At 38.4% G+C, this 26,402-nt stretch overlaps 1 protein-coding gene across 1 annotated transcript in view; it reads left to right on the plus strand.

Moving 5' to 3' along the window:
- The window catches only part of astn1 (astrotactin 1), a 377,251-nt gene that overhangs the window by 52,612 nt on the left and 298,237 nt on the right, over nucleotides 1-26,402 (plus strand). The window contains exon 2 of the mRNA XM_026312724.1: nucleotides 13,527-13,708. Within this exon, the coding sequence (XP_026168509.1) occupies nucleotides 13,527-13,708 (182 nt within the window). The remainder of the gene's footprint in view (nucleotides 1-13,526; nucleotides 13,709-26,402) is intronic.

Raw genomic sequence — 26,402 nt, forward strand, 5'->3', positions numbered from 1 at the left:
TGTGGAGATGAAAGATGACTGCATTGCAGGAGAGTGTTGGTCCTTTTGAATGGCTGTTCCATTAATCTCATGCTACATGGAGGCAAGGTTTGTCAGTAGTGCCTGAAACATCATCTGGACATCTGCAGGGGATTTGTTCAGGAGCTGCAATCATGTGTTACTTTGTGGACTAATTATTGTGCCTGGATTTAAGTGTCAGATCAGTGATTGTCATGGACCGACTGGTGCACACTTCTTACCACAACACTGGTCATTATGTGAAAGGATGGTATGGGAGGTGTTGGGAGAGAGGCTGCTGAACTCACTCAGCGTGCTAGTCAAAGTGACCATATGCACTGCGCTCAGTCCCAGCGGTGCAGGAAAGTATCTTTTTATAACAAGATGATTGGAAAGAGTTTAGGCCAAGTTGATCATTGCCTAAATAATGATGGTAGCCAGTGCGTACACGTGTTCTCGTATACATGATTCCACCCCTAATTGTAGACATTTTATTTGAAACTAAAGCAAAACTACTGTAGCTTAGTGAATGTGTCTGTGTCTGACATATCAGGAAAACACAGGCATAAAAAAATAAATAAACTGAGTTGCATTCAGCTGCTTCAGTTCCAGGCTCCTGGTATCACATGCTCACTCAGTATAACAGTCTGTCATGTCAGGTACAGACATGGGAAGGTTGGTGTCTCATACAATGTTAATGTTATTAGTAACACCAACATTTTTCCATCTGTAATAAGTCTCAATGTCTGCAACAAAACAAGAGGAATATGTATTATTCTCAATCATGCAATGTAATCAAAGAAAATTGTCTTCCTAAAGACTTCCTAGTTTGTTAGAAATGTATGGAGCAGAGAACAGGGTTACATAGGCTCCTCAGGGAAAATGTGTAATTCTACTGTATCTGTATACCTCAGTGGATTCTAAATCTCTGCCATGGTAAGTAGCAACTTATTCACTTGTTGGGTCAAAGCTTAGAAGACCCAAACAAAGTTAAAGCTGCAGAATCAGCAGTCGTACTTTTATTGTCTTGCAGTACTGCATTATGCCTCAATACCTTTCATTTAAATCTCTTAGCATCCTGTCAAAACCATTTTTGAAACTGGCAACAATAGGATACATCTGGTCCACCTCACTTTTAATGAGATTCATCTGTATGATTACTTTCACAGAAACTCTGCAAGAAGTGTGACTTTCCACAAGTGGAATTTCTAATCACAGCCAAGTGGGGTCAGTCTTGTTGAATCTCATCAAACCGAGCGCTCCATGTGTTTTACAACTACTGGCATACTCTCTTATGCTCTTGAATCACCTTGAAGTGGACCATTCCCCCTGTCCTCTATGCTTCGTGTCCCATACATAATCATCCAACATGAAATTTCAAAAGAACTTCTCAAGCTACCACAAATTACCATTTGCCGGCTGTCTTAGTTAATATGTGAGGTTCCGTGTTGGGTCGCTTGTTAGAAAAGGGACCGACTTTGATTGATTGCACTGTTTCCTGTTCTCATTCATGTAGAAAATTGGCAATGCTGAATGACGAAGAGCTTACAATGAGCCCACAAGCTTTCCCTGGGGACACAGGAGTGTTTATTTCTCTGTGAATGACTTCTGTGGTTTTTGTTCCAATCCTACCTTTTGTTTTTAACTTTTCAATTCTTTGCACATGGTACAGGGGATGTTGAAACAATAGACACAGTGATCCAACAATATAGACAAATATCAAGAGGAGTACTTCTTTACTTTTTTTTTTTTTTAGCTTTTTCTTTCTTCTTTTTAAAATCTTTCTTCAGGCTTTTTTGTTTCACTCACTAAAGAGTTTTATTTATGAACCCTAGAGTCATTTTAGTACTGACATCAAGGTTTCTCTCTAATCATGATGTTTACTCCCTGGTTTCTTGGAAATATCCTCAGAGTCATCATGCTGATGAAATTGCTATAACAGTTTTCCCACATGTGCCTGCAGTGTTTCATATTGGCTGTGCTGACTGCGTTGTGGGTGGTGGTAAGGAGGTCTTTGATAAGGTTTCTAGACATATTTGGACAGCTGCTTATACATGCTTGTGTAGTTCACAGTTTGGGAACTTGCATGTTTGAGTGTTAGGGGGTAGGGGTGGGGGCAGGGGGTTGAAGCAGAGATGGTGGGTTTGTACCCTGAAGTTTGAATTTAGATTAGACCTGCGATCAAAAACCCAACTCTGTAGCTTTTTCATGTTTTTCTCTCTCTGCCTCCCATTCTACCGTCTACTCCACTGCTCTCCCTGTCTACCCATCGCATCACACCAGCTTCGATTTTAATGCTCCTCCACCCTTCCCTTCTTCACTATCTGCCCTTCCCTCCCTGCTCTAACCAGAAGCTATGACTGTGAGAGGAGAGGTAAGAGATGGGAGCTTCCCTTGACACTGCAGGAGGATGTGAGCAGAATGGCTTCAGCCTTCACCCTGTCTTACCACCACACAAACATATTCATTCACACAAACACACGCACATCTCTGCTGCTCTTAAATCCCAGAACAAGTACACAACTCTGCAGCCATATGGCCTCCTCTCACTTTCTTCCCTTCTCCCACTGGGCAAACAGGCATCGGAAAACAGGTTTCCTCTCAGACTGGTGTTCAGCTCCTGATCTTCCCTAAACAGATCAGTTTGCCTGTCTCATTACGTGTGAATGCCTCTGTCGATATCTTCTCATTAAACTCTGAGCCATTTGGGCATCCTAGCATTTAAAACAGATATGCCCCCTATATCTATGACCTCTTGTGTTTGTCACTGTGTATGCCTGCATACTTGGAACACAAAAATAAAATATTATGTATAAATACACGCTTATTGAGTTTAATCACAAAGTGGGGCTGGACCAGAAAAGTGTCCCATTAGCTCTAACCCAGACATTATAGATTCACGTTATATGCCTGAATTAAATTCTGGTTGAGCATTAGCACTTATCAAGTGCGATACATATTGAAATGCAAAAGTGAAAACAGTAGTGAAGAAGCACTCCAGACAAAGTTGGACTTAATATAATCAGGCTTTTTGCTTCTCTTATTGTTTCCGTCAGCTCAGCCAGTTCAGCAAACATATTTGCTGTTTTTACAGATGATTTGTAGAATTTCTGAGAAAGAGCAGATTTAACACTAATCCACAGCTGAAAATAGCCCCCAGCAAACACTTATTTGGGAAAAACTACAATGCTCAAAATTACTGTGCTTTATTAAAACATTCAGCTACTGTAGATGTTTGTGACAATATTTCAATCTTGAATGTAGGATCTGTATAAAACCCCTTGTTTCTCCCACACCACAGACTGGTCCACACCCTTCTAACATTGACTCTAGCGGACTGATCCATTCTACACATGGTCAATCGGGGACTTTGATTTGATCGGCTCCACATAATTATGAACTGAGAATTTATTTCTTTGTTTGAGGACATGTGTGCGTGTGAAGCTACCACACATACAACACATGCTAAGTGCAAGTGCAATCTTCTGAATGAATCAGAGAATTAGAAGTCCCATGTATCCTTCATTCAGGAGTCAGTCACCTGTCTTCTAACAGAGGACAGGAACATCAAGCCAGTTAGTACGCAGACACAGTTTATCTTCCAGGATCATGCTGGCTTCAGCTGGGAATTAGAAAGTACTGACAGATGAATAAATGATTGCAGTTTTTTCATCTTAAAAGTTAATAATGACAAAAATAAATTTGCTCTAAAATTTTGTTAGGCTAACAATGAAATTAATGTTATATGCAGGATTATTCAAGATAATGATAAATGCTAATTGGTAAAATATAGAAGTAACATAGACTCACCCAGTAATGTAATTACACATTTAGAGAAACTTTAATACTAACATCCAGAACAAGTAAGCAGCAAAACACCTGACCACCTGATGATTAAAGGATATGATATTAATTCTTGTAATTTTTTCATAGACATGTTTTAGTAAAGAGAATTAAAACAACTTGATAGTCAAGATAAATGTTTTACACTAAGTTTTGAATACTAGCTTTGTAGCATGATTTGGCTGCTATGCACAAAACAGCTCTGTTTACTGTACTATTTAGGATGGTTAAATTGTATCATGAGACACTAAAAAAAAGAAAAAAACAATTTCACATTTCACTAATGTGATTTTATAAAGATTACATTCATACGTCATTTATGAAAATCCCAATCTGATAAAGACTCAACAGGGTTTGAACAAAGAAAGAATAAAACGGGTTCCCCTTTACAAAACGTACACATATATGTATATACATACAGTACACATATTCACATTTTCAGTTATATGGGATAATGTATGTGAGAGGTGTATTTATCAAGAATAAAAGAAAATGAAGAAAAAAACAAGGGACTACTTTTGGACTATATTTATTCTGCTCTCTCCAGCTGAAGTTCTGAACTGAAGTTCACCTCTGTAGTTGTGTGTTATGTCAATATTTTATAATACTATAAATCAATTTCAAGACTTTAGTAGCAACTCAACATATTTTTTTTCCTTAAGGGAATTAAAACTCTGTTTTATTTATCTTTTTGAAAACAGCAAAACAGACTGCATGCTGATTACAGATGGAGCCTAATTAAAATTTGCAGCACAGTGGATTATGACCCAACCAGGATGTTGGGCAAAACTGGTTTCTATGCTAAGTTGAGTAATGACTCAGCATAAGATAAAACACCTTGAGCCATATAAATCATTGCATCTGTCTGCCCACTGAGAGCACAGGCTGAAATATGTTCTAAGGTGAAATCAAATTTAAAAATGATTTAGTTAAGAGAGTAAACACACTATACTCATATGTGTCTTGATTCTATAAGAAAACAATTTTTTCTTTACTTTTCATAGGTGTTTCATAGGTGGACTGAGCCAGGCTTGCTATTTGTCTTAAAACTAGTCTTTATGCTGTACTATTACACAAACATGAGATTGCTATTGAGCTTCTCTCCCAGAGAGGAAAAAAATCTCTCTCAACATGTAGCTAATAATTTTCCTCTGTAACATATGATGTTAGGGAATGTCGGACTTCTGATATTAACTAGAAGTTTAGAAAAAAAAGATCAATGTTACCTATGTTTAAAATCATTTAGCTCTGTCTTTGTAAAGTTGCCATTTGGCTGATGTCAGACACCACAGAAATACATCAGCTTATCTTACTATAGGATGCAATGTATTTCGCTTTCAAGTTTGTCAGCTGTAAAAGCAAGTATATTGCTGCAGTATATGACATATAGGGTATAATGTTTGTAGTGGTATGGAAATAAAATTTAGGTCCAGTTTACCTGCTCACCAATATCCTTTTTAATATTCAGTGTACTTTTTGAAGTTTTCACTTTATGAGTTTGCATGTTACAGTATTTTGAATAATCTCATATCCCGTTCAGAGGAGTCTCAAATATAAAAGCTGAGATGTGCTGATATTGCATTATGTGTTATACTGTGGCCTTCCTTTTTGAGTGACAGCTTTTATGATCCATTTAAGCTTGGTTTCCATGATGATGTATTTAGATTATTCCCTCAATGCCACATATGCAAACAAACACACGCAGGATAAGGATATAAAATTCCTATAGACAATGCATTGCAAATAAGGCCTGGCCACATCTTGGCTCCTGCAAAACTCCAACATGTTTAAGAGCCTGAGGAACATTTTGGTGGAACTTACAGATAATGGAAAAAGACAACCACATTTTCCAAAGGCCACAAAATATATTCAGATAATCAATTATCCACAAAATACAGAAAACCTAGAAGTTTTATTTTGTCAAAGTCTTCTACTGATCCTCTGTCGTGGCTAAAAAGCTGTGCTTATTGTGTTAAGTGGATACTTCAGAGCTCCCCCAGAAATCAGCCTCACTTTGGTGTAGTTAGAGGACAGACTTGAAGGACAACCTTTATGTGTTCACATCGGGATAATGATCTGGAAATTAGTACCCTGTATCTCCTTCATACTCTTCCTCTCTCAGCTGCTGGCTCTCAGTTCAACAATGGTGTGTTCCCTTTAATAGTCGTTTATTACTGCTAAGTTTGGGGAATTCAGAATCAACAGCTCCAAAGTAATTTGTGCTTATCACCATGCCCTCTGGTGACCGTGCAATGTGACGATTGTTATCGTTGTCTCGGTGGAACAGAATTTAGAGAGAGACTATACTTGTGGCATTACAACCTCTGGGAGAGTCAACTCAAACTAAAGCTGCATTTTGTGATGAGAGTTGGAATTTAGCAATTTCTGTTTTATCTTTGAAATAATACTGTGTGCGCCTTTTCTCTTCTACATTATGCATGAATGCCTGCATTTATACTCTATTTTCATTAGTGATGATGTATTGGTTTATTTGGGTGTGCTGGAGATGATTCCCAAAGTAAAGAAAAAAAGTTATTGTTTAAAAATTGTAAAAACTATTCCTATCAAGGTCGTGGATTATCCGGAGAAAGAAGGCCACTTTTTCTCTAAAGACATTCTACTCTATTTAATTAATGTAACTTTGTACATTTAAGGATGTCACGATATGGTACGTACCTCGATACAGTGTTGTGCGATACGATACAAATATATAATGTCATATATTGTAATACTCAACATCATTTTAAAAATAGTGCTGAAAACACAACTTGCTGTATACTACTTAGGTAATCTAATAATAGACAGGCACTTCTCAATATATTGGTAACTGAGTTAAACTATGTTGATTCATTTTCATGTCACAATTTATTGAAGAGCGCATAATTCATGAAAATAAAGTTCATATGTCAGTGTTCTAACATTCGTATGCTATAAACATGAAATTGCAAGTAAGTTTTCTTACATTCAAATTCACTCGAACATAAAAAAGTGCTTAAAGTAACACTGTAACTTTGCTCATGGTTTCCACCATCTGGTTGAGAAGCACAATTGTCTGTTACTGTCGCTGTATAAGCTTCCCTGTGGGCAGCACAACACACATGAATTTGTTGGCGAATCTAGAACCTACTTGGCTTTAGCAATGCATGCTCCCACATGGTGCACGCAGGTCGCAGCAGGCAGGTAAAACTCAGCATAACAAACCTGGGTTTTCAACAACACTATAAGGGCGCAGAGCTTGGGAGATGAAAAAAGTGCACCACCGAATCTGTAATTTTTTGTGAATGAGTTGAGGTTTATGTCAGCTTGCATATGTCATCTGTACAGGCTGTGTGCAGAGTGCTAACCTTTTAGCATGGTATCTTTGTAGATGAACCTGCAAGTTGGTGGTGATGCCTAAATGCCGTATTGGAACATGGCAATGCCTGCAAACAACTTGTGTTTTGTCTTTAACTTTAAAGCTAACATACAGCCAAAGAGCTGCTTTTAAAGATGAATGTGCTGCTAAAACCTTCAACATTTCACTCCTTCACTGGTCTGAAAAAGACAAAGACGCGCGTTGTATAACAACGACTGGCCCCATCTACCGCAGGCCAGGGAGGCTGCAGAAGCCCCTTATGGCCAGAGGCTATTAGGGGCTGGAGTATCTATACTGTATTGTTTTTAAAAATAGCAATGTAATATCAATTGTTTTTGTAATAATAATTGAAAATCCAATCTTTGATCATTATCTTACTCAACGGGATGACATTCAGTTTTGTCAGATATATTGATTTATTTTTTTCTGTTTTTAAGAAGTTTTGAGTTGACAAATGAAGCGACTGCTGCTTGATATGTGAGAAATATAATAATACATCATTTGTGGTAATACAAAAGTGAAATGGTTGGACCACCAGGCCACTTCATGACTAGTCTCAACCTAGAAGTGACAAAATCAAAGACGACTTGCAACCAGATCTTGTCATTAATGTTAGTGACAAGTGACTTCATTTGTATACAACAAAGAAGAATAGATCAATTCACAAAAGTAAAGGTCATATTGATTCTGTTTTGCAAATCAGACACATGCCCTGTTGACTTTTTTGAGTGTTCCCATCTCTGATTATTGTGTTTGGGACTTTCCACAGTGCTCATATCAGCACTGCCTATCTTTAGATATTTAATAAAAGTTCATTTTAAAACTCTCTTAAAATCAATATTGAGACTAATTGCAAGCATTATAGTGGGTCAACGCTGATCTAAGACTATGGACTATGGAAAGAAATGAACCTCTTTGTTCCTTTCACTTTCATTGCTTTGGTAGTGTGGGCAGAACATTCAGATAGCAACTCCATAATGTGTAAAATTTAAATTCAAACTTTCTGTTTACCTACTAGAAGTAAATTATTTTTTTTATATGATTTGTTTTTTTTGTTTTTTTTTTAATTTGAAATTTGGATGAACTTAGTAGTAAATACACTATTGTTCTAAAAGTAGGCACAAACTCTAGTGACATTGTTAGCAGTAAGCTGTAGCCTGAAAGGTCTCAGAGGGCCTGTATAAATCTGTTGCAGCTCCATTTTAACTCAGAGTCCCTCATCTTATCCAGAAGCACTCTCCAGTAAGATGAATGATTTTATTCCACTGCTGACACTTCACAGTGATGTTATTGCCTTGAACAGAACAAAGCCTCTCTGCTGGGTGCTAAAATCTGACAGCTTTATGCTACTGAATTCTTCATAAACGTGCCCTACACGCCCCTAAAACTGCATTAGAAAGACTTCTTTACTGTCATTTGTTTATTTCTATAATGTTGCATTAATCTATGACAGTAAATATGTTTTTTTTTTTTTTTATTCCTAAATCCCACTTGAGGGTTTTGTATTTAGATCAGTTATGCTTAGATAAGTCGGAGTGTTTCTAGTAGTGTTTCTACGGTAAGTGCAGTTTACCTACAGTATGTGTTCTCGTTTAATTAATGCTTGCACTGAAGATTTCTAAATGTATGAAAGATGCTGCATTTATTTAATTTTAAACAAATGAAACTACTTTGAACTGAATGGTTCAGCAAATTTGCATTCATAGGAGCAAGGCTAATAATGTGGCCAGGTCAGATTACTGTGATCCATTTTAATGCTAGTTGGTGGCCACTTTCTCTTTTTCTTTCTGTCTTTCTTCACTGCTATTGCCATTGGCATTTTCTTCTCGAGGTGCACCTTTTTTTAAACTTTCTTTTTATCACTACCTCTCTCTGCTGGGTGGTACTGTACATGGTCCTGTGCAATAGGGCTCAGTGTTCTCATTAATCCCGCTCTCATGGCAAACTAGTCCCCAGGGGGGAGAGAGAACACACTTTTTAAAAAGCGCCCTGTCACACTCTGGCACATCATTTGCATTTAGGTTAAAACCAGTCGGGACTCTTAAATCTTATTTATGGGCTGAGGGAACTCCCTTTGTGCTGCAGCATGAAGGCATCAGTTATTGTCAGGCCAAACCTTGTTATATTCTCACAATTACCAACAGACGCTCACACTGTTGTGTCAGAGTAAAAGCATGTTTTGTTTTCTAAACAGGTTAGAATCTATATGAGGGTTATAGCTGTTATCGAGCATGCAAGTGTTTCCTTCCTCAGTAATCAGTTTAATGGCCTGTCTGACAAAGAAAGTGGAGGAAGTGAAATGGTAGTAGGGACTTCACTGTAATCTAGTGCATATATAATATCTGGACAAAAAATTAATGACAGCTGCTTTTACCATTAATACTTAAGGACAGGTAAGTGCTTACATAGATGGTGCACAGAGGGTGAATTGCAAATTTACATCTGAATTTAGCCAGCGACTTTAAGAAACACCAAGAGATAGAAAAAGCTCTTTGTAATGATAACAAGGCTAAAAGTCTACAGCTGCCAAGAATGGCTACTCTTAGTCACAGCAGTTACAGTTAATGCTGCATATTAATATCTGCTTGTGAACCTAATGATCTTAATTTAGGAGGTATAATGTATATCATGGGTATCACTGTTAAACACTACAGTATCATCTGAGGCTGATGGAAACATCATTAGTTTTGAAAATTCTTGTTACAGCCTTTGTCTTGCCTTGTTTTCATGGTCGTGTTACTTTCTGGACTGTTCTAGAGACTGATATTTGCGTTTCTGGTCTCTAGATGTCCCAGGATTCCGCTACCTCATATTCCAAGTCACATGACTCTGCTCACCTGTTTCCACTTCCTTATTTGTTCTTCAGTATTATTCATTTCATTAGTCATTTCCACTACATCTTTCCCACATCGTCTAATGCTTTTGTTTGCAGCTTTGTAGCCCTCCCTATGTTCCTAGTGTTCTCTTGTGATGTCCTCATATCTGAAAGGTTTCCTTGTGTTTGAACCCTGCCTACTTTTGGACTGTTTAGTGTTTGTATGTGGAAATTTGTATAATGTATTGTATAATGCTATAATAAATGGTATATTTTAATTGCAATTGGAAATAAATATTAAAGGCATACTCATAAGATACAGTATTACTTTTCCATAGACTTGGTAGACTTAAAGCATATGGTCAAATCTGATATCCTGAGAAAGCATTTTTGCCCTCTTTGGTTGACACCTAAAGTCAGAATCAGTTAAAACCCACACTGTGCAATTGCAAAGGTGGTGTACCTCAGTAGATGTTCCTGAGGTTTTGCACACTGTGTAAAAACCTGTGATCAGCAGGAAAATCTTGCTAGCGAGTACATCTTAGGCAGTAATCAATGTAATGGTCCTTTGTAACATAGGGTTTGCCTGTGTTTATATATAGATCTCTACAAAAGGCCTTACAGTGATAAGTAGGTTTTGTGGTGTGAGAACACCAACAACTTGAACATTTACCTCTGCACTGCTATTTTGCCTTCCCATGCCTTTACACTCCCTCCTGTTTCCCATGCTGAAACAAGTGCTTTAATTTACTCTCATTCCATTGTGGCCTTTTTTTTTTTTTTGATCAGGCCAACTACTCATTATTAATTATAAACCACAATTTCTCCCCACAACCATCTTAGAGCCACTGATTAACCCGCACATAGTATGGACTTCTATCAATTAATATTTGGACTATGTCCTTCCAATGCAACCCCACAATAGTTTTCTGCTGTGCTTTGTGCTCACGACTTGGTTAAGTTCCTGGTGACATCTGTGTGTAAAATGCATTTGAACTTATTTGATAGATTGGATATAAGCAGAACAAGCATAATATATTTGAATACCATCATAGTAATACTTGTGTGCTGTTCTGGGTCATGCTATTGTAGCAATTACTGTAATAGTCTTTTTCAGTGTCCGAAGTAATCCATAAACAGGATAAGGGTGTGCACCATACTTTCCACTGTGACATTAAACAAATGCAAGTGCAAATTACTACTTTTGTAAAAGATTAATGATCCTGGCTAACAACAATGGAAACCATTAGAAAAGTGTTTACAGAATGCAGATAGGCTGTTACTACAAATATCCCAGTGAATCGTAGCCTATGCTGTATTATTAACATTTTGAGCTGTATATTAAATTGCTTTAGTTTGCATTAGTTTGGCTTCCATTTTATTTTTTGATACAATTATTAGGTGACTTTATCTGACTTTACTGAAGTCTATAGCAAGAAAATAAGGTTGTGAATTATTAAGGTGTGAATTATGAAGGTCTGTGTGAGTAGGTGACACACTTAGGTTGGTAACTTTAAAAGAAATCAAGTTTCATAAATGACTAACCACGCTAATGCACATAATATATTCACTATGGAAACCTACTAAGAATCCAACATTGCAATAACTGAGCATCTATTTACACACAGTCGTGCAACTAACTTTGCCCAGATGTCAGCCCCACATTAATTGTGCTTCTCACCGACCAGCTTCTCCACTGAAGAGGACTGAACAGATCCAGCAGATATGTAGTCCCACTCTCATTTGGGTTGGATTCTGGGAGTCTCTGTTGAGTCCAATATGTGTGAGTTGGTGGGTGAAAATAACATGTATCTTAAAAATCATATGACATTAAAGACATTTTAAGGAATACAAAAGAAAACAAATTTTAGCAAATAAAAAAGATGATTCTACTCTGAAGTGAAACATTTCTTCATCCATCCATCATCTATACCTGCTTATTCCTAGCCAGAGTCACAGGGATCTGCTGGAGCCTATCCCAGCTCTCTCTGGGTGAAAGACAGGGGTCCACCCTAGACAGGTCACCAGTCCATCACATGGCCACATAGAGACAAACAACCTCACACACTCACACTCACTCCTATGGGCAATTTAGAGTCACCAACCAACCTGACATACATGTTTTTGCACTGTGGGAGGAAACCAGAGTACCTGTGTGTAGACATTTAGACATCATTTAATCTGCAAATCACCAAACAACTACCAAAATCAGTAGCTATGGTTGTAAATTCAGTGAAACCACAATAAAACATGGAGCACATTCAATTCCAGCAACAGCAGCTTTATAGAAGGTTTCACTGTGGTGTCCTTTCTACAACAATGGGGGTATGTTGCGACTTATGTCTTTCAGTTAGCACTTCTACTTCTGACTTATGAGCCTGATGCGTCTTTGCTCTCTTCACACTTAATGCAACGCAAATCACCCATAAAGCTTTGTCATATATTCATAATGTTTTCCATTTCTGCACTCTGTGTTTTGGCATAGATCACTAACATTTCGAACAGCTCACAGTAAAATGTATTGTCTGAGGAACTGAGGTATGACAAAAGCAGTGTTTCCTATATTCTGCAGTTTCCATAAAATCACTATTTACTCATCTTTATCTTTGTGTTTAATCATTTCTTTAGATTTTTTTCTCTGTAAGATGGGTGTAAACTCTGGCAGCTGATGGTGGTGCAGCTAGGAAAGATGCCTGGAACTGATGATTTAAGAAATGCACTTAGCCACCATCTATTTATATAGACTACAGTTTTTATCAGTAGGAGACACTGGAATACTTACATCCAGTAATGTATGGAAGCAGTCTTTTTTTCCAGTAGCACATGTTCTATTTTAAAATCTAAAATACTGAACTTAATAAACTCACATGAATTTCCGTTTGTGATTAATAAAGTCAATCATCATCCTCATCATCATTAACTTCCGACGACCTGGCACATTTTTGGTTGTCTGCACCATAATACTTCGGAGTAGTAATTTTGGAGCGTTACAAAAAACAAAAGCAATAACAGAACATGAGCACATTGTCAAGGTTTTTGGATATGTTGCATTATTTGTTTTGACATATCCATGTTTAGAAGTTGAAACGATTATATATGCAGTGACAGTGACAATAAAAAGTGTTGAAAACAGTGTTCAGGCTGGAAAAAAGAGATTTGCACTTTGTTACACAATGGTGTCTTGATTGTGTTCTGAAGAAACGCAGAGCGAGTGTCCCCATATGCATTCAACATTATTTTCTTTTTTGTATGTGCTTCATGTTCAAAGATAATATCTGGTTATTATATTTATTGGTTCCACCCAAAACCAAATAGCTAGAAGAAATCAAAGATGCAAGCCAAACCAAAGTTAAGGTCACAGGAGGTTAAATCCACACCAGGATGTGTCTCTTTTATGCTGAATTGCTTATGTTCAAGTAGACCCTCATGACATTGTCAGTGATTGGTAGGACATGCATGCTGCAAATACAGAACACCTTTCATTTAGTCCTCTATGCTTTTTGTTGTATCTGGCAGAGATCTCTGGGAACTCAGAGGACATCCCTCTGGTACGCTGGAGACAGCAGTGGCTGGAGAATGGCACTCTGCTCTTCCACATCCACCACCAGGACGGTAGCCTGAACCTTCCAGAACCAACTGAGGACCCAGCCAATGATTCTGCAAAGGAGGAGCTCCGCATCCTGCACATCTCTGTCATGGTAAAACTTCCTGTTCAGTTCTGGCCCTGACAGTTCACCAAGCTGATTCAATTTAAAATGTTTTAAAGTTTACATATTTTTCCCCCCTTTTTTTTTTACAGTCAAAAGAACTTAATTCCCCAACATCTTTCAATTGCAAAATGAAAGTCATAAATTAAAGTAATTGTATTAACACATTCTTCCCTTTTCCTGGTATAATCCAAATGAAACACTTTTTCAGTGTACAGATTTGAGGGAGGATGTTTTTCCTGGCACACTAGTCATTTAGAGGAAAAACTTACAAAATATATCTTACAGATGACTAGCAGTTTTCTTTCTGGTATTGGTATAGGAATAACTCTTTAAAGAAAAAAGCTGTTGTTCTACCGCTTGCCGCAGAGCACTGATGTTCAACATTAAGTATAGATCGTGTTCATGTGTAAAGACATGGAGTGAGTCAGAATGGACTCTGAAGCAGTGGGTTTCCTAGTAATTAAAACATGAGAAGAATGTAGATTTGCTCCCTTTTTATGTCAGCAAGACACAGTACAGAGTATAGGTTGTGGGAGGAAAGAAATCTTGTGTGAAACAGACATTTATAAAGTTTTCCTTTTCAAGTGAAGAATGTAGATTTTTTGCATTGCCCTCACTGTATCAAACCTTATCTGCTATGTCGGCAGGGTAGGAAATGAATCTTTAGATCTCACAGCTTCTTCTTCTTGCCTGAGGAAATGTATATTTATTAGAGCTTAGCTATGCCACACCTACTCCCAGTGCCCTTTTCCAGCCCAAAGACATTACAATCGTGCTTTGATGGATGATATGTATTTTCAGACATTAAAAGCATATTATGGCTGTATACACAAATGATTAGTCCGCTTGAGAAGACTTTTGCTAGCGGCTACATCTTCTGAACAGAGGTAGGGAGCTGCGCATCAACACCTGCTGAATATCAGTGACCTCAGTAAGACCTTGATATAATGACTAATAACTCACCTTGACTATCCTATGCATGTATGGCATCTACTAGCAAACATCAAGCTGATATAGTGGGTGAACAGGGTTGAGTGGTAACAACATTTTCTGTGTGGAAATGAGATGGTTCTGGTGCTTCTTTATTAATTTTCCCCTATTCTCACATTTTTACTCCCTGCTCTATCTGCATTTCACTTCCCATCACATCCCCTCAGGTCCGTGTCTCCCTGCTCCCTATGCTCCCTGCTTTCCTATTTCCTCATTCTGAAAGAGCTGCAGCAGTAGTGCTGCCACCAGGGAGTTTTCATGAAGGTGTGGCTAGAGAAGGATTAGCATGCAGATATGAGCAGACCGTGGCAACAGATGGAAGTGGTGTTGCCACTGCGCTGCGCAGGCCCTGCTGCAGCTTGCTACCCAGCTGGAGGTCTCGACCTATAAATCCAAAGTCGTGTCACTTGTTCAGCTCCGTGTGGATGCAAAAAGGATTCTTGTGGAAAAAGAAGCAGTGGGATACAAGTGTCAGAATTGCCCTAGGACAATTTCCTTGGATAGTTCTGGTTTACTTCAACTTGGATCTTAACAAAGTCTTTACTCCTTTTTTTCTTGATATACATATTATATGTTTATTTGTTGTGCACCATTTTATACAATTTGATTGCTTCGTGCTGTGTCTGCCCTTTGTGAAGAAGTCACTTTTCCTGAAAGATTCTGTATAGACCTGTAGAACCGACAGGCCAGTTAAACCTAGCCTGGACAGCCAGACCCACTCCCTTCTTAGTGAAAGAATGTGTGTTCCCTTCAGTCATAAATACGGCTGCATCCAAGGATTGTTTTCATTGTCATTGTTTCATTATCTCCAAAAATTATTTTCATACCACAAACTGAACTTGGCCAGAGCCCAAAGTGACACCTTCAGATGTCACCTAGCAAGTTTACAGTGATAGAAAAACAAGAAAAGTGTAAAATCCTCATACTCAGAAGCTGAAACCAGCATTTACTCAACATATTAATGGAATGACAAAATGTTTTGGGAGTTTATTGAGTTTATGGATTAATTGAATAACTGATGAACTGTTTTAGTTCTAGATTCAAGTATCCACTCTATAAACAACACGCTATAATCCATGTACCTTTGTACCATTAAAAAGAAATCCTTTCTTTATAATAACATTTGTGTGTTTTGCAGCAGTGCTGCCTTCTTTTTATAAAACATATGAAATGGATCGGAACTGGTCCAAGTTCTGTGCATCCCAGCCAGGTCGGCTTAGCCAGAAAGCATCTAATCTACCACAGTTCATTGCCTGGCCACTATGCCCACCACGAGACTGTTTATGCCTAATGGATGAGTTGGGATTCCAGCATTTTTAGGCTTGATGACAAGCCAGAGTTATGGGTCTGATCCTAAAGTGGAATCAGGTTCAGTGAACTGCACCAAACCTGTGGCCTGAGGCCAGAAAAGTGTTTTTTGTCTGTTAGACCAGTCAAAGTATCTTACCTAGGAATTTAGGCTTTCCATTAAGTTTTAGTTTTTTTAAAACTACATAAAAAGATTTGATCCAAATATCAGCTTGGAGTAAGTAAGTGCACTGTTCTAAAGTTGGAGGTTTCCTCATACAGGCTTCAAAGCTTCTTCCCCTACTTTCACATCCAACCAGGTGACCGTGGTGTCCTCCACTGGCTGCTGCTGGTCATCCATAATAGATGACTCACCTTGTATGTGTGTGAACCAATACTAGGTAAGACACAGGCAATTCAAACCTGTCCTCAACTTCATCTTGAACCCTAAAGACAAAAAATGTTATGAAGTAAATCCCAACACTGTGAACAAATGCAGCCAAATAAATACCCTATGTACTTAAAAAAGGCGCGACAGGATGGGTTTATCTGTTAAGCATCTTTGCACCGCTGTCATTGATACACACATTTCTCCCTTTTGAATTTCCACATTTTAATCATCCACTATTTTACCATGGGGTCTCAATGGAACAGTTCAATCACTGCATACAATATGGATGCATCCACAGTAAACTAATTCAGTTACATTATATGAATGGCTAATACGGTTTTTCAGACTTGGGATTTAGAGTTGATCCTTTTCTCATGTGGATGTTGTTTAGCTGTATTTATTTATTTGTTTCCTCGGAGGCTATTTAACTATTTAATTTGTGCAAGAATCACAGCCTAAATTAAAAATAGCTATAGTGAAAGAACTGCAAAAGGCCGAGGAGATGGTTTCAGTGATGTTAAAAAAATAAATTAATTAATTGATTAAATGATTGCAGGGCTGGCCCACATAGCTATTGACACTGTACATTTTGCAGGATGGTGCAGAATTTGGTAAAATATGTCTATCAGCACTGTGGAAGCCTTCAGGGTACATGTTTGCTGTGGATCAGTGATGTGAAAAAAGCCCCACACTGTGCCCGCTCAACCCAGAAGGTGAGGGGCAGTTGGGTCTGTCAGAAGCGTATGGTTTCTGATGTTAACAGCAGAAGATCCTGCCAGGCTGCTCCTTTCTTTCAGTCTGCTTTGAAGTGGCTTAAATAGGACTTAAATAAATATGCTGTAAGTTTAAAGAGTAACTTCATAATAAATCCATTTTTATGAGTGGGTAAAATTACATACACTCACTTTACTTTATGTCACTTTAGTATGCTATCTATTAATCCTGATCTCCTTTTATGGTGTTCATTGGAATGGAAGGTATTTTTCTTTTTCATTGTGAATCCACTGATTCCTTTCATTTTGCTTCAAAATCACCTGTGAAAAATTGACATACACTCTGGGACACTCCCCCCAGAACTATAACACAAAAGCATCTCCGCCTACCCAGATATGTATATACTGAAGTCAGCAATTTGGGCAGTATGCAGTGTAAAAGACTGTTTGCAGATGTATACTTACTGCTATAGTAAAAATACTACATCAAACACTTGTAAGATAAAAGCTACATTGTTAGTGTTTGTGTATAGTGCAGATTTGCCCCTTCCCTACCAATCATTCACATTTCCTGTTCTGTCTCTGCTGTAACTCTGCTGCATCCTTGCTGAGCTAAATGTGATGCTAAAAAGGAGAGGTACATATTCAACTACAGTTCTGTGAGAAAGGAGGAAGAATGCACTCTAAATAGACTGTTGGCGTACCAAAAACCAAACTGTAGAAAGAGTGCGGGAATGATTTTTAGGTTAACAGTGCTATGGTAGGATCACAGTGTCACAGCAGTAGATTTAAATAAGTAATGAAGTTTTCACTGCTCTGCCACACACGTAAACTGCACACAGCACTTCTCTTATCCTGAAGACACAGATTTTGATCTTGTTGCTGTTTGATGAGCATAAAGATTTAATTCTGAAGAGTAATTTGAAGTTGAAGTTAAATTGGTTAGTGTGAGAAGGTGAACTTAACTTCTGATAATACCTGCACCATAGACTTGTATTTTCATTTGTGGGACCAGCATGAAACACTTATACTCACTAATGATGCTCTTTAAATGTACCAGCAGTATAAAACATCAGCAAGCCTTATGCTTTTAATCCCTCATTTTAATTTGTATTCACAATATTAAAGATCATAGTCTTTTGTACCTTTGGTATGTTGTACATCAAGATGTGGTGAGTATGAAGATGTTTGTATTATTGAAAGGGTCACTCCATGTTTCAATCCACCTGCTTAACATTTATGAACACAATAAGGGTGGCAGCAGAATGACGTCCCTTTATGCTTTATTCTCCAGGAATGTTAAGCAGCTGCTTCAAAGTGGGAAAAGAGTGAAAGGTTGGTACACCGGCACTGATTCAGTCAAAGCTGCTTCTGCATTTCGTGGTTTTTGTGCACAGGAACAATAAACCAGCCGAGCAGCATTTGACACTTCAGCTCCGGTGCAAGTCAGATTTATTAAAAGCATGCTGTCTGCTTTATAACATACTGGCCCTCGCTAAAATCCCAACACTAAGGAAATGATTTGATGCTGACGCCGTATCATGTTTGACTGACTTTTATTGTGTGGTCACATGAATAATTTCCAGTGAGTAAAACTGATAAGATATTCCTTGACAAGACAAGGAATCAAGAAATGTACTTTTTTATATTAAAAACAGACTTTGCTATCATTTGACATAGAGGAGTGATCTGTGAATACTAAATAAAATTATTAAACATACTAAGCTAGTCTGTACCAAGAGGTTGAGGGTGCACATGGTCACTGTAATTACAAAACAAGGCACAGAGTAAATTCAATGACATAACCACAGTCTATCAGATTACATCAACCTATTGAACCTTGTCATAGGTGATTATGGATCTACTGAGCCATAAAAATATTCTTACAACAAATGCCAGCATGCTGCTGAATGACATCCGAATTCAGTGAAAGAAATAATTCTGAAATTTCTTGAAACTGAATTGTGACATTCATGTTGAGACAGAAAATAGATGAAGTAATGTTTATCTGGTTACCAGTGTTGCCTCACAGCAAGAAGGTTTCAGGGTTGACCCTGACACCTTTCTGTGTGGATTTTCCATGTTGTCCTCGTGTCTGTGTGGGTTTTCTACAGCTTCCTCCCACAGTCCAAGGACATGCAGTTTGGGGTTAGGTTAATCAGTGCCTCTAAATTGCCAGTAGGCATGAATATGAGTGTTTGTCTGTCTCTGTGTTAGCCCTGCCATAAATTGGTAATCTATCCCTGCCTCTCGCCCAATGTCAGATGGGATTCACTCCTATCTGAATAACAGAAATATGAAGAAAGTATTTTAAATGTGAAAGAAAATTTGGAAGATGGCCTCGTCATACCCATATCACCAAAGAGGAAGCATTTGTTGTTTCTCCAGCAGACATGCAACTAATGCTTTTATGACAGATGGAAGAAGAAATGAAAGTCACATATAGTTAGAAAACACCTCAAAGATCACAGGAAGCAGTGGGAATTAACGTGCTCCCTATGGGCCTTGCACATCTGTGAAAATGTGTGGACAAATACATGTCCAATGTACTGTACCAAACAGCATTAATATATTTTCTTTTTAAATATAAAAAATCCTCTCGTAGAGAAAATTGAAATTCCTGTACTCCATTGTGGTGAATATCATTCACAGTGTGTTTACAGCTAAGGCACACATCATGATTTCTCAAACATTTTTTTTTTATCACTATGGGTTTTCAACCTGTGGTTTTTTCTTACCCAAATACAGTAGACATTGGCATTTAAGTCTTTCCACAAAAGTAGACTTACATGCGATTCTACTCTTTCTGAAAATATTATCAATCCTTTGATTTGTCACAAAGTAATGCTGGATCATGTTATATGAGCTATGTGTCACATTGTTTTTGGTCTTTAAAACTGAAGGACCTCAGTCTGAAATAAAATATTTCAGAAGAGTATTGTCCTATTATCTTCTTTTTCCTTTTTCTCTAAAGATTGACACACATACATTGCAGAGACAAAGAGACAGAGAGCACATTGTGTTTTCAAGTTTGGATTTTGTCTCCATACATGATGTTGTGTCAAAGTATCCTTAGCTGGTACAAAACTTCTAGTGCAGAAAACCTCAATATAAATTAAATAAATAAATGATTTTGATATGTATTAGTATTTAATTAATAATGTCAGATTTTTTCATAATATGCAACACAATGTGAGAAGTCTGATTTAAAACACAGGGATTGACACACTGATGTATCAGTTTATGGGTGGGTCATCATTGTGACACAGCTCAGGTTGTCGGATATTGACATTCATGTGGTGACCCTCCTAAATCCCGTGCTGATAGCATTGATCATATAAACCTTAAATCAATGTGGCCCTGACCACTTGTAAAGCAGTAGCCTTGGCTGAATCCCAGCCTCCAGAGCTGCTCTCTGAGCATCACAACATGGCGTGTTTTTGAAAAGCCTGCCGAGCGAGACAAACCAATCCATAGCTTCCCTATGGGGTGTGAGGAAGGCACAGAGCCCACATGTCTAGTCTGTTTGTAGTGCAGCTGAATCTCTGATGCAGACAACAAAGCATCATGGGTTGTTTTTTTCAGAAAAACAAAACCAAATCAAAATTGCTGTTTCTGTTTAAAAAAAATTAGTTTTAAAATCACAGTACAACTGCAATATATTCTTCTTATCTAATTGATGATTAAGTAAGGTGTGTTACCATCTGATCAGAGCAGTTTTACATGACAGTAGAAGAAATTTTTCTAAGATGTTATATGCACAAATCAGCTTGTACCGTTTCACTGATTTCATTCAGGCTTGTATAGATGGAACCGTGTTTCCCCTAAACTAACAGCATCAACATGCGCAACACAAAAAGTAAAAGCATAGAATTAAATGGGTATCAAGCTCTTGATGACACCAAATGATGATTACAGAAAGTAAAAAGCTTATAGCTAGCAAGCTAGAAATCTATGTAAGGAAGTCAACATTCTTAAACCCACCTAGAAAAATGTGTGAATAGTTTCTTGCTGAAATAGTTTTCAATGGGCACATCACACCTAGAAAAACAGCACCCTTTGACTTTATGAAATCACAATGACCATTAAAGAGCAATGTGACAGATATGTGCGTCTACACATTGACAGGAACTGTGCAATATACACATCTGGCACAGTGGTGGTCAATTAAAATGCATAAATGTTCTGCTGTGACACTGCGATCTCACTGTAGCCTTTATAATCTGATAGTGTTTCTGCTCATTAAACTGGTCCGCGGACATACGCAGATTCACACTTTCCACAGTGACTCAGTGAATGAATCAAAGCTGTCACTACATTTCTATTTTCAGAAAAAGTCCAAATAAGATTTCCTCTAGAGAATCACTAAATGTGTTGTTTCACTTGGTGGTTTATTTCAGGGAGCTTTTAGTTTTGCTCCTTAATATCTGCAACATTACTTCAATATAAGGCATCAGATTGTAAACCTAATAATAAAGGCACAATTTCATGTTCTTGGCCTGTTAGTGAAGAAAGTGTATTTGCTCCAGTACAAATATAATTTATCAGGCAGCTGTTGTCCAAATGGACACTAATGCTGCTCCATGTCTGCTGCTAGCTTGCTAACACTTTCTCCTAAACAACTTAACAAGATTATAATATGTCAATGTTGTGCTTTCAGCTTGTTTGCAGCCGTGATATTGCCAATCAATGCAACTTTAAACTTTTTTAAACTTTAGACTTGGATTTCTTTCTCTCCCATTAAAGAGTCTGATTTGTGTCTCAAGCTGTGTCTCACTGACCACACAATAAAAGTCAGTCAAACATGATACGACGTCCTCTGTGTTGGGATTTTAGCGAGGGCCAGTATGTTATAAAGCAGACAGCATGCTTTTAATAAATCCGACTTGCACCGGAGCTGAAGTGTCAAATGCTGCTCGGCTGGTTTATTGTTCCTTTGCACATGTTGAGGACAGCACACCGCCTATATACTGAAAGAAAATGAACCATAGACATTTAGCCTCAATTTATTTTCCTAAATAGACAACCCTGACTGAACGAAAGGATGAAAAAAAAAAATAACCACGAAATGCAGAAGCAGCTTTGACTGAATTAGTGCCGGTGTACCAACCTTTCACTCTTTTCCCACTTTGAAGCAGCTGCTTAACATTCCTGGAGAATAAAGCATAAAGGGACGTCATTCTGCTGCCACCCTTATTGTGTTCATAAATGTTAAGCAGGTGGATTGAAACATGGAGTGACCCTTTCAATAATACAAACATGTTCATACTCACCACATCTTGATGTACAACATACCAAAGGTACAAAAGACTAGGACCTTAATATTGTGAATACAAATTAAAATGAGGGATTAAAAGCATAAGGCTTGCTGATGTTTTATACTTTTAAAGAGCATCATTTAGTACAAGTGCTGCATAGTTATCCTGTCAATAAATAAATAAATGAAAGCTAAGATTTGACTATTGTGGAGCTATTATAATAAAGTACAGTTATCCAACACATAGCAATTGAATATCATACAATTTTATTTAATCCTATTTTTTTCTTTTCTTTGCATTCTACATACTAATTTTCAAGGTGGTTTTGGTAATATGGTGGATCTCTACCTCCCATTCACTGCCACTGAATGAATTAGTCACACGTCAATGAGTGTAAAAATGAGTTTCAGGCCGGTGCAGATGAAACTTTGAGACTTACAGCCATTTCAACCCTACATTTCTGCCAACTGAAATAAATATGAAACTGCAGACATACATATCCTCAAACCAACTAATAATAGTGTATTGTCACACAATGGTTAAACTTTAGACCCAACGATGCCACAAACATTAGCTGAGTCAAATTTAAAGACTTTATTGTAACTAACTGTACGGATGCTGGCTGGAGCAGGTGCAGGGATTGGCACTGCAGCACAGCAGCAGGGAAAGCCTTACACAGGAAGTGGAGGTGACTAGTTAAGCCTGGATTCATTAGAAAATAAAGAATAATAATTCAGACGGATGGGTGTCCTTTGAGTTGTGATAAGAGGAGAGAGATATTTGATAAACTTACAGAGGTGTGGGCCTTTAGTGTGGCAGAGCAAGGGGGAAATGAGGGAAACACCGGCTCAAAGTGTGAGCCGGTCCCTGGTCCTTGTTGGCAAAGAGAATTAGTGGGACACTGTTCCAGCAGGACAGGTGCCAGGGAGGCAGTTGTAGAGGGATAGAGTAGACTGGTAGAGCAGGGATGTGTAAGTACAGGCTGTAGTGTTACTTCAGAACGAAGGGAGTCACACAGTGACTGCACAGTGCTGAACATTAACTCACAGGATTTCAGCTTGGTGACACAGAACTCCTTAGACTAAAGCTAGGAAAGGACAAGGAGAGATGCTAGATTGCAGATAGTTCCAGAAAACGTAATTATATTCAAGTGAAGGTACCAACAGGGTGCCAGCGGAATCAGAACCCAAATGGGAAGGATACAGGTTTGAAGCACAGGAATCGAAGCAGGATCAGGATCTGAGACTTCGGGTTAGATGGCTGAAAAGTGCATATGGCACATTACAATCTGGAAATGAATGGAAGGAGACAACAACTTAAGTAGGCTGAGAGGCAGCGATAATAAGTTGAGTGTCAGAACTGCCGCACTGCGATCCTCTCTGACCCTCTTTGCGGAGGCTAACTCCAGCAGAAGAGAGGTTTTTACCCGATAAAAAACAGAGAAGGACCTGCTGTAACGGCTCGAACGGAGCGTCCGTCAGTGCGCGTAAAACCACAGCGAGGTCCCATTGCGGAGCCAGGGGACGTGCGACGGGGCGCTGCCTGCGCACTCCCCTCGGAAAACGCTTTGTGAGCGGGTCGCCGAACCCCTCATGGCGTGAGGAAATAGCCGCAGTATATGTTTTAATGGTGCTGAACGCCAAGTTTCTCTCCAGTAATAACTGGAGAAAAGACAGAATCATAGAGGGCATGCAACGGATAAACGCCATTCTCCGTGCACCATCTCTCAAACGCGGCCCATTTAGCGCCATATGAGGCTGTAGTGGACTGGGCGTTCTTTTCCATTAAAAAGACAATATAATACATCAAACACCTTTACCTCTATTTTGAGAAACACACAAACATTTTGAAAAAACACATTTCATAATTTTTTAAAACAGCTTGATTTGTTGTAGCTGTTTGTGTCTGTAAATTGAAACACCACCGCGGTCAGCACGCACATTGATTCAAATAGCTCATAGACATTGTCAGCGTCTGCTAACGCTGCTCTCTCAGCTGTTTAAAAATCTATATTCTCTTCATGAATCATTTAGGGGAGAGTGGGGACGGTTGCAACACTTTTTTTTTTATTTCTTCCAGTTCCTCAGAGACTGTTTGTAGGAGAAAGACAAAATTTCAATATGTTAAACCTACATCTGTCAGCTAACCACCCACACTGCTTTAACATGTCTACATATAATAGTTAAGTTATCATTTAGACTTAAACAGGCAAAGTGAAATGTTGCAACCGTCCCGCAACAGGGGACAGTTGCAACAGTCATTAAATTTAATTTTAAAAAGTCTGTAACATTATATTTTCTTTTTTTAAAATTTTATTTGTGCAATAACGGTGAAATGGTTTAAGCTGACTGTATAAAGTCTAATCGTAAAAATATTTAAGCAATTAACAATATTTTGATACCATTTCATTACAAAAAATGTTCAGCTTAAAAACACCAAAACCTATTAAACGTTTATTAAAACCTCAGTAAAAAACCTCAGTAACACTGTGTGAAGGTGAATATGTGTGTGTTTGATTATTTATTTTCTGTGTCTCTGTATGTGCATGTAGTGAAATTTCGTGGCATACTGAAAATACAAAACACATAAAATGTAGGCTACATATGGGCTAGCCTAACTTTTACAAAGCTATTAAGTTAAAAAGGTAATTAAAAAGTTATGTGATTATTTCATCCATTAAAAGGTACAAATTTGTTATGTTATGATAGGCTTTAACATCAATTTGTGATACATTTCAGTTGCCATAAAATGTAGAGACAGTTGCAACATGTTGGGACAGCTATGATATAATGTGCTGTGCTATCTTGACACAACAGTTCTGACATATGCTAGCTATACCTACGTGAAGCTAAGAAAACACTAAATAAATAGTGTAAATTTGCAATGTCTGACACAAACTGATATGACAGGAAGTCAAAATGTCTGACATGAAAAAAATTTACTTTTTAACCCCGAAAATAATTTCATATAGAACGAACACTCACTTCTGATGGTTTTCTCTCCAGGAACAATGGGGTGCTAACTGAACATGTGCAGTACGAGTCTCATTTCTGTAGCTCATTCCTGACTGAAGAAATAAGCCTTGTTGCAACTGCCCATTGTTGCAACCGTCCTACTTATGATTTATTTATTTAATCATTTAGGCTTTGCATTTATGTCTCGATTGAATCGCTCAAATGATACACTAGTTCCGCCGTCTGCTGCCATGACTCCTCTGGGGCGAGCAGAAGCAGGTCGTCAAGGTAGAACAGGACTCTCATTCCCTGTCTCTGAAGGGGCTCCAGTGCCATCTCAACACACTTCGAAAAAGTGCGGGAGCCAGCGAGTATCTGAACGGCAGGCAGCGTACTGGTAGCTGGTCCCCTGGAAACGGAAGTGTAAGAATTCCCTGTGTTGGGGAATGATGGAGATGTGGAAATATGCGTACTTCAGATCTGTCGACATGAACCAGTCGTTTCGGTGAACGCATCACAGGAGGTGGGCCGTCGTTAATGTGACATCTCCTGACCTGCATTGATTTGTTGCGTCGCGTCAGATCTAGGACGGGCCTCATCTCTCCCGATTTCTTGGGGACCAGGAAATAATGGGAATAAAATCCACAGGCCACATCCACCGGTGGAACAACAGAAACTCCCTTTTTTAACAGATCTTGTATCTCTGTTAGCATGCACCGACGAGGCAAGGCGAGTGTCTATTACCCCGCTGAATGGTGGATGGAGCCATGCAAACTGAAAAGTATGGCTGCTGTGGATGAGCTTGTCCCTCCATCAGTCCATCTCGCAATGCCTGCGCCACTCTGGCTAAAAATCCGAGCATGAGGGCTGCAGTGTGTGTGAAACAGCCACGGCTGCCTTATGACTGGCAGGAGTCGGCTGGGCTACAGAGGAATATTTGTCCTACAGGGGGATGTAAACATGTTTATTTTCCTCAGAACCGTAAACATGATATATACATTCTTTCCTCAGAACCGTAAACATGATATATACATTCTTTCCTCAGAACCGTAAACATGATATATACATTCTTCAGAACTTAGAACACCA

This window comes from Mastacembelus armatus, chromosome 17 (genome assembly GCF_900324485.2).
Source record: "Mastacembelus armatus chromosome 17, fMasArm1.2, whole genome shotgun sequence".
NCBI lineage: Eukaryota > Metazoa > Chordata > Actinopteri > Synbranchiformes > Mastacembelidae > Mastacembelus > Mastacembelus armatus.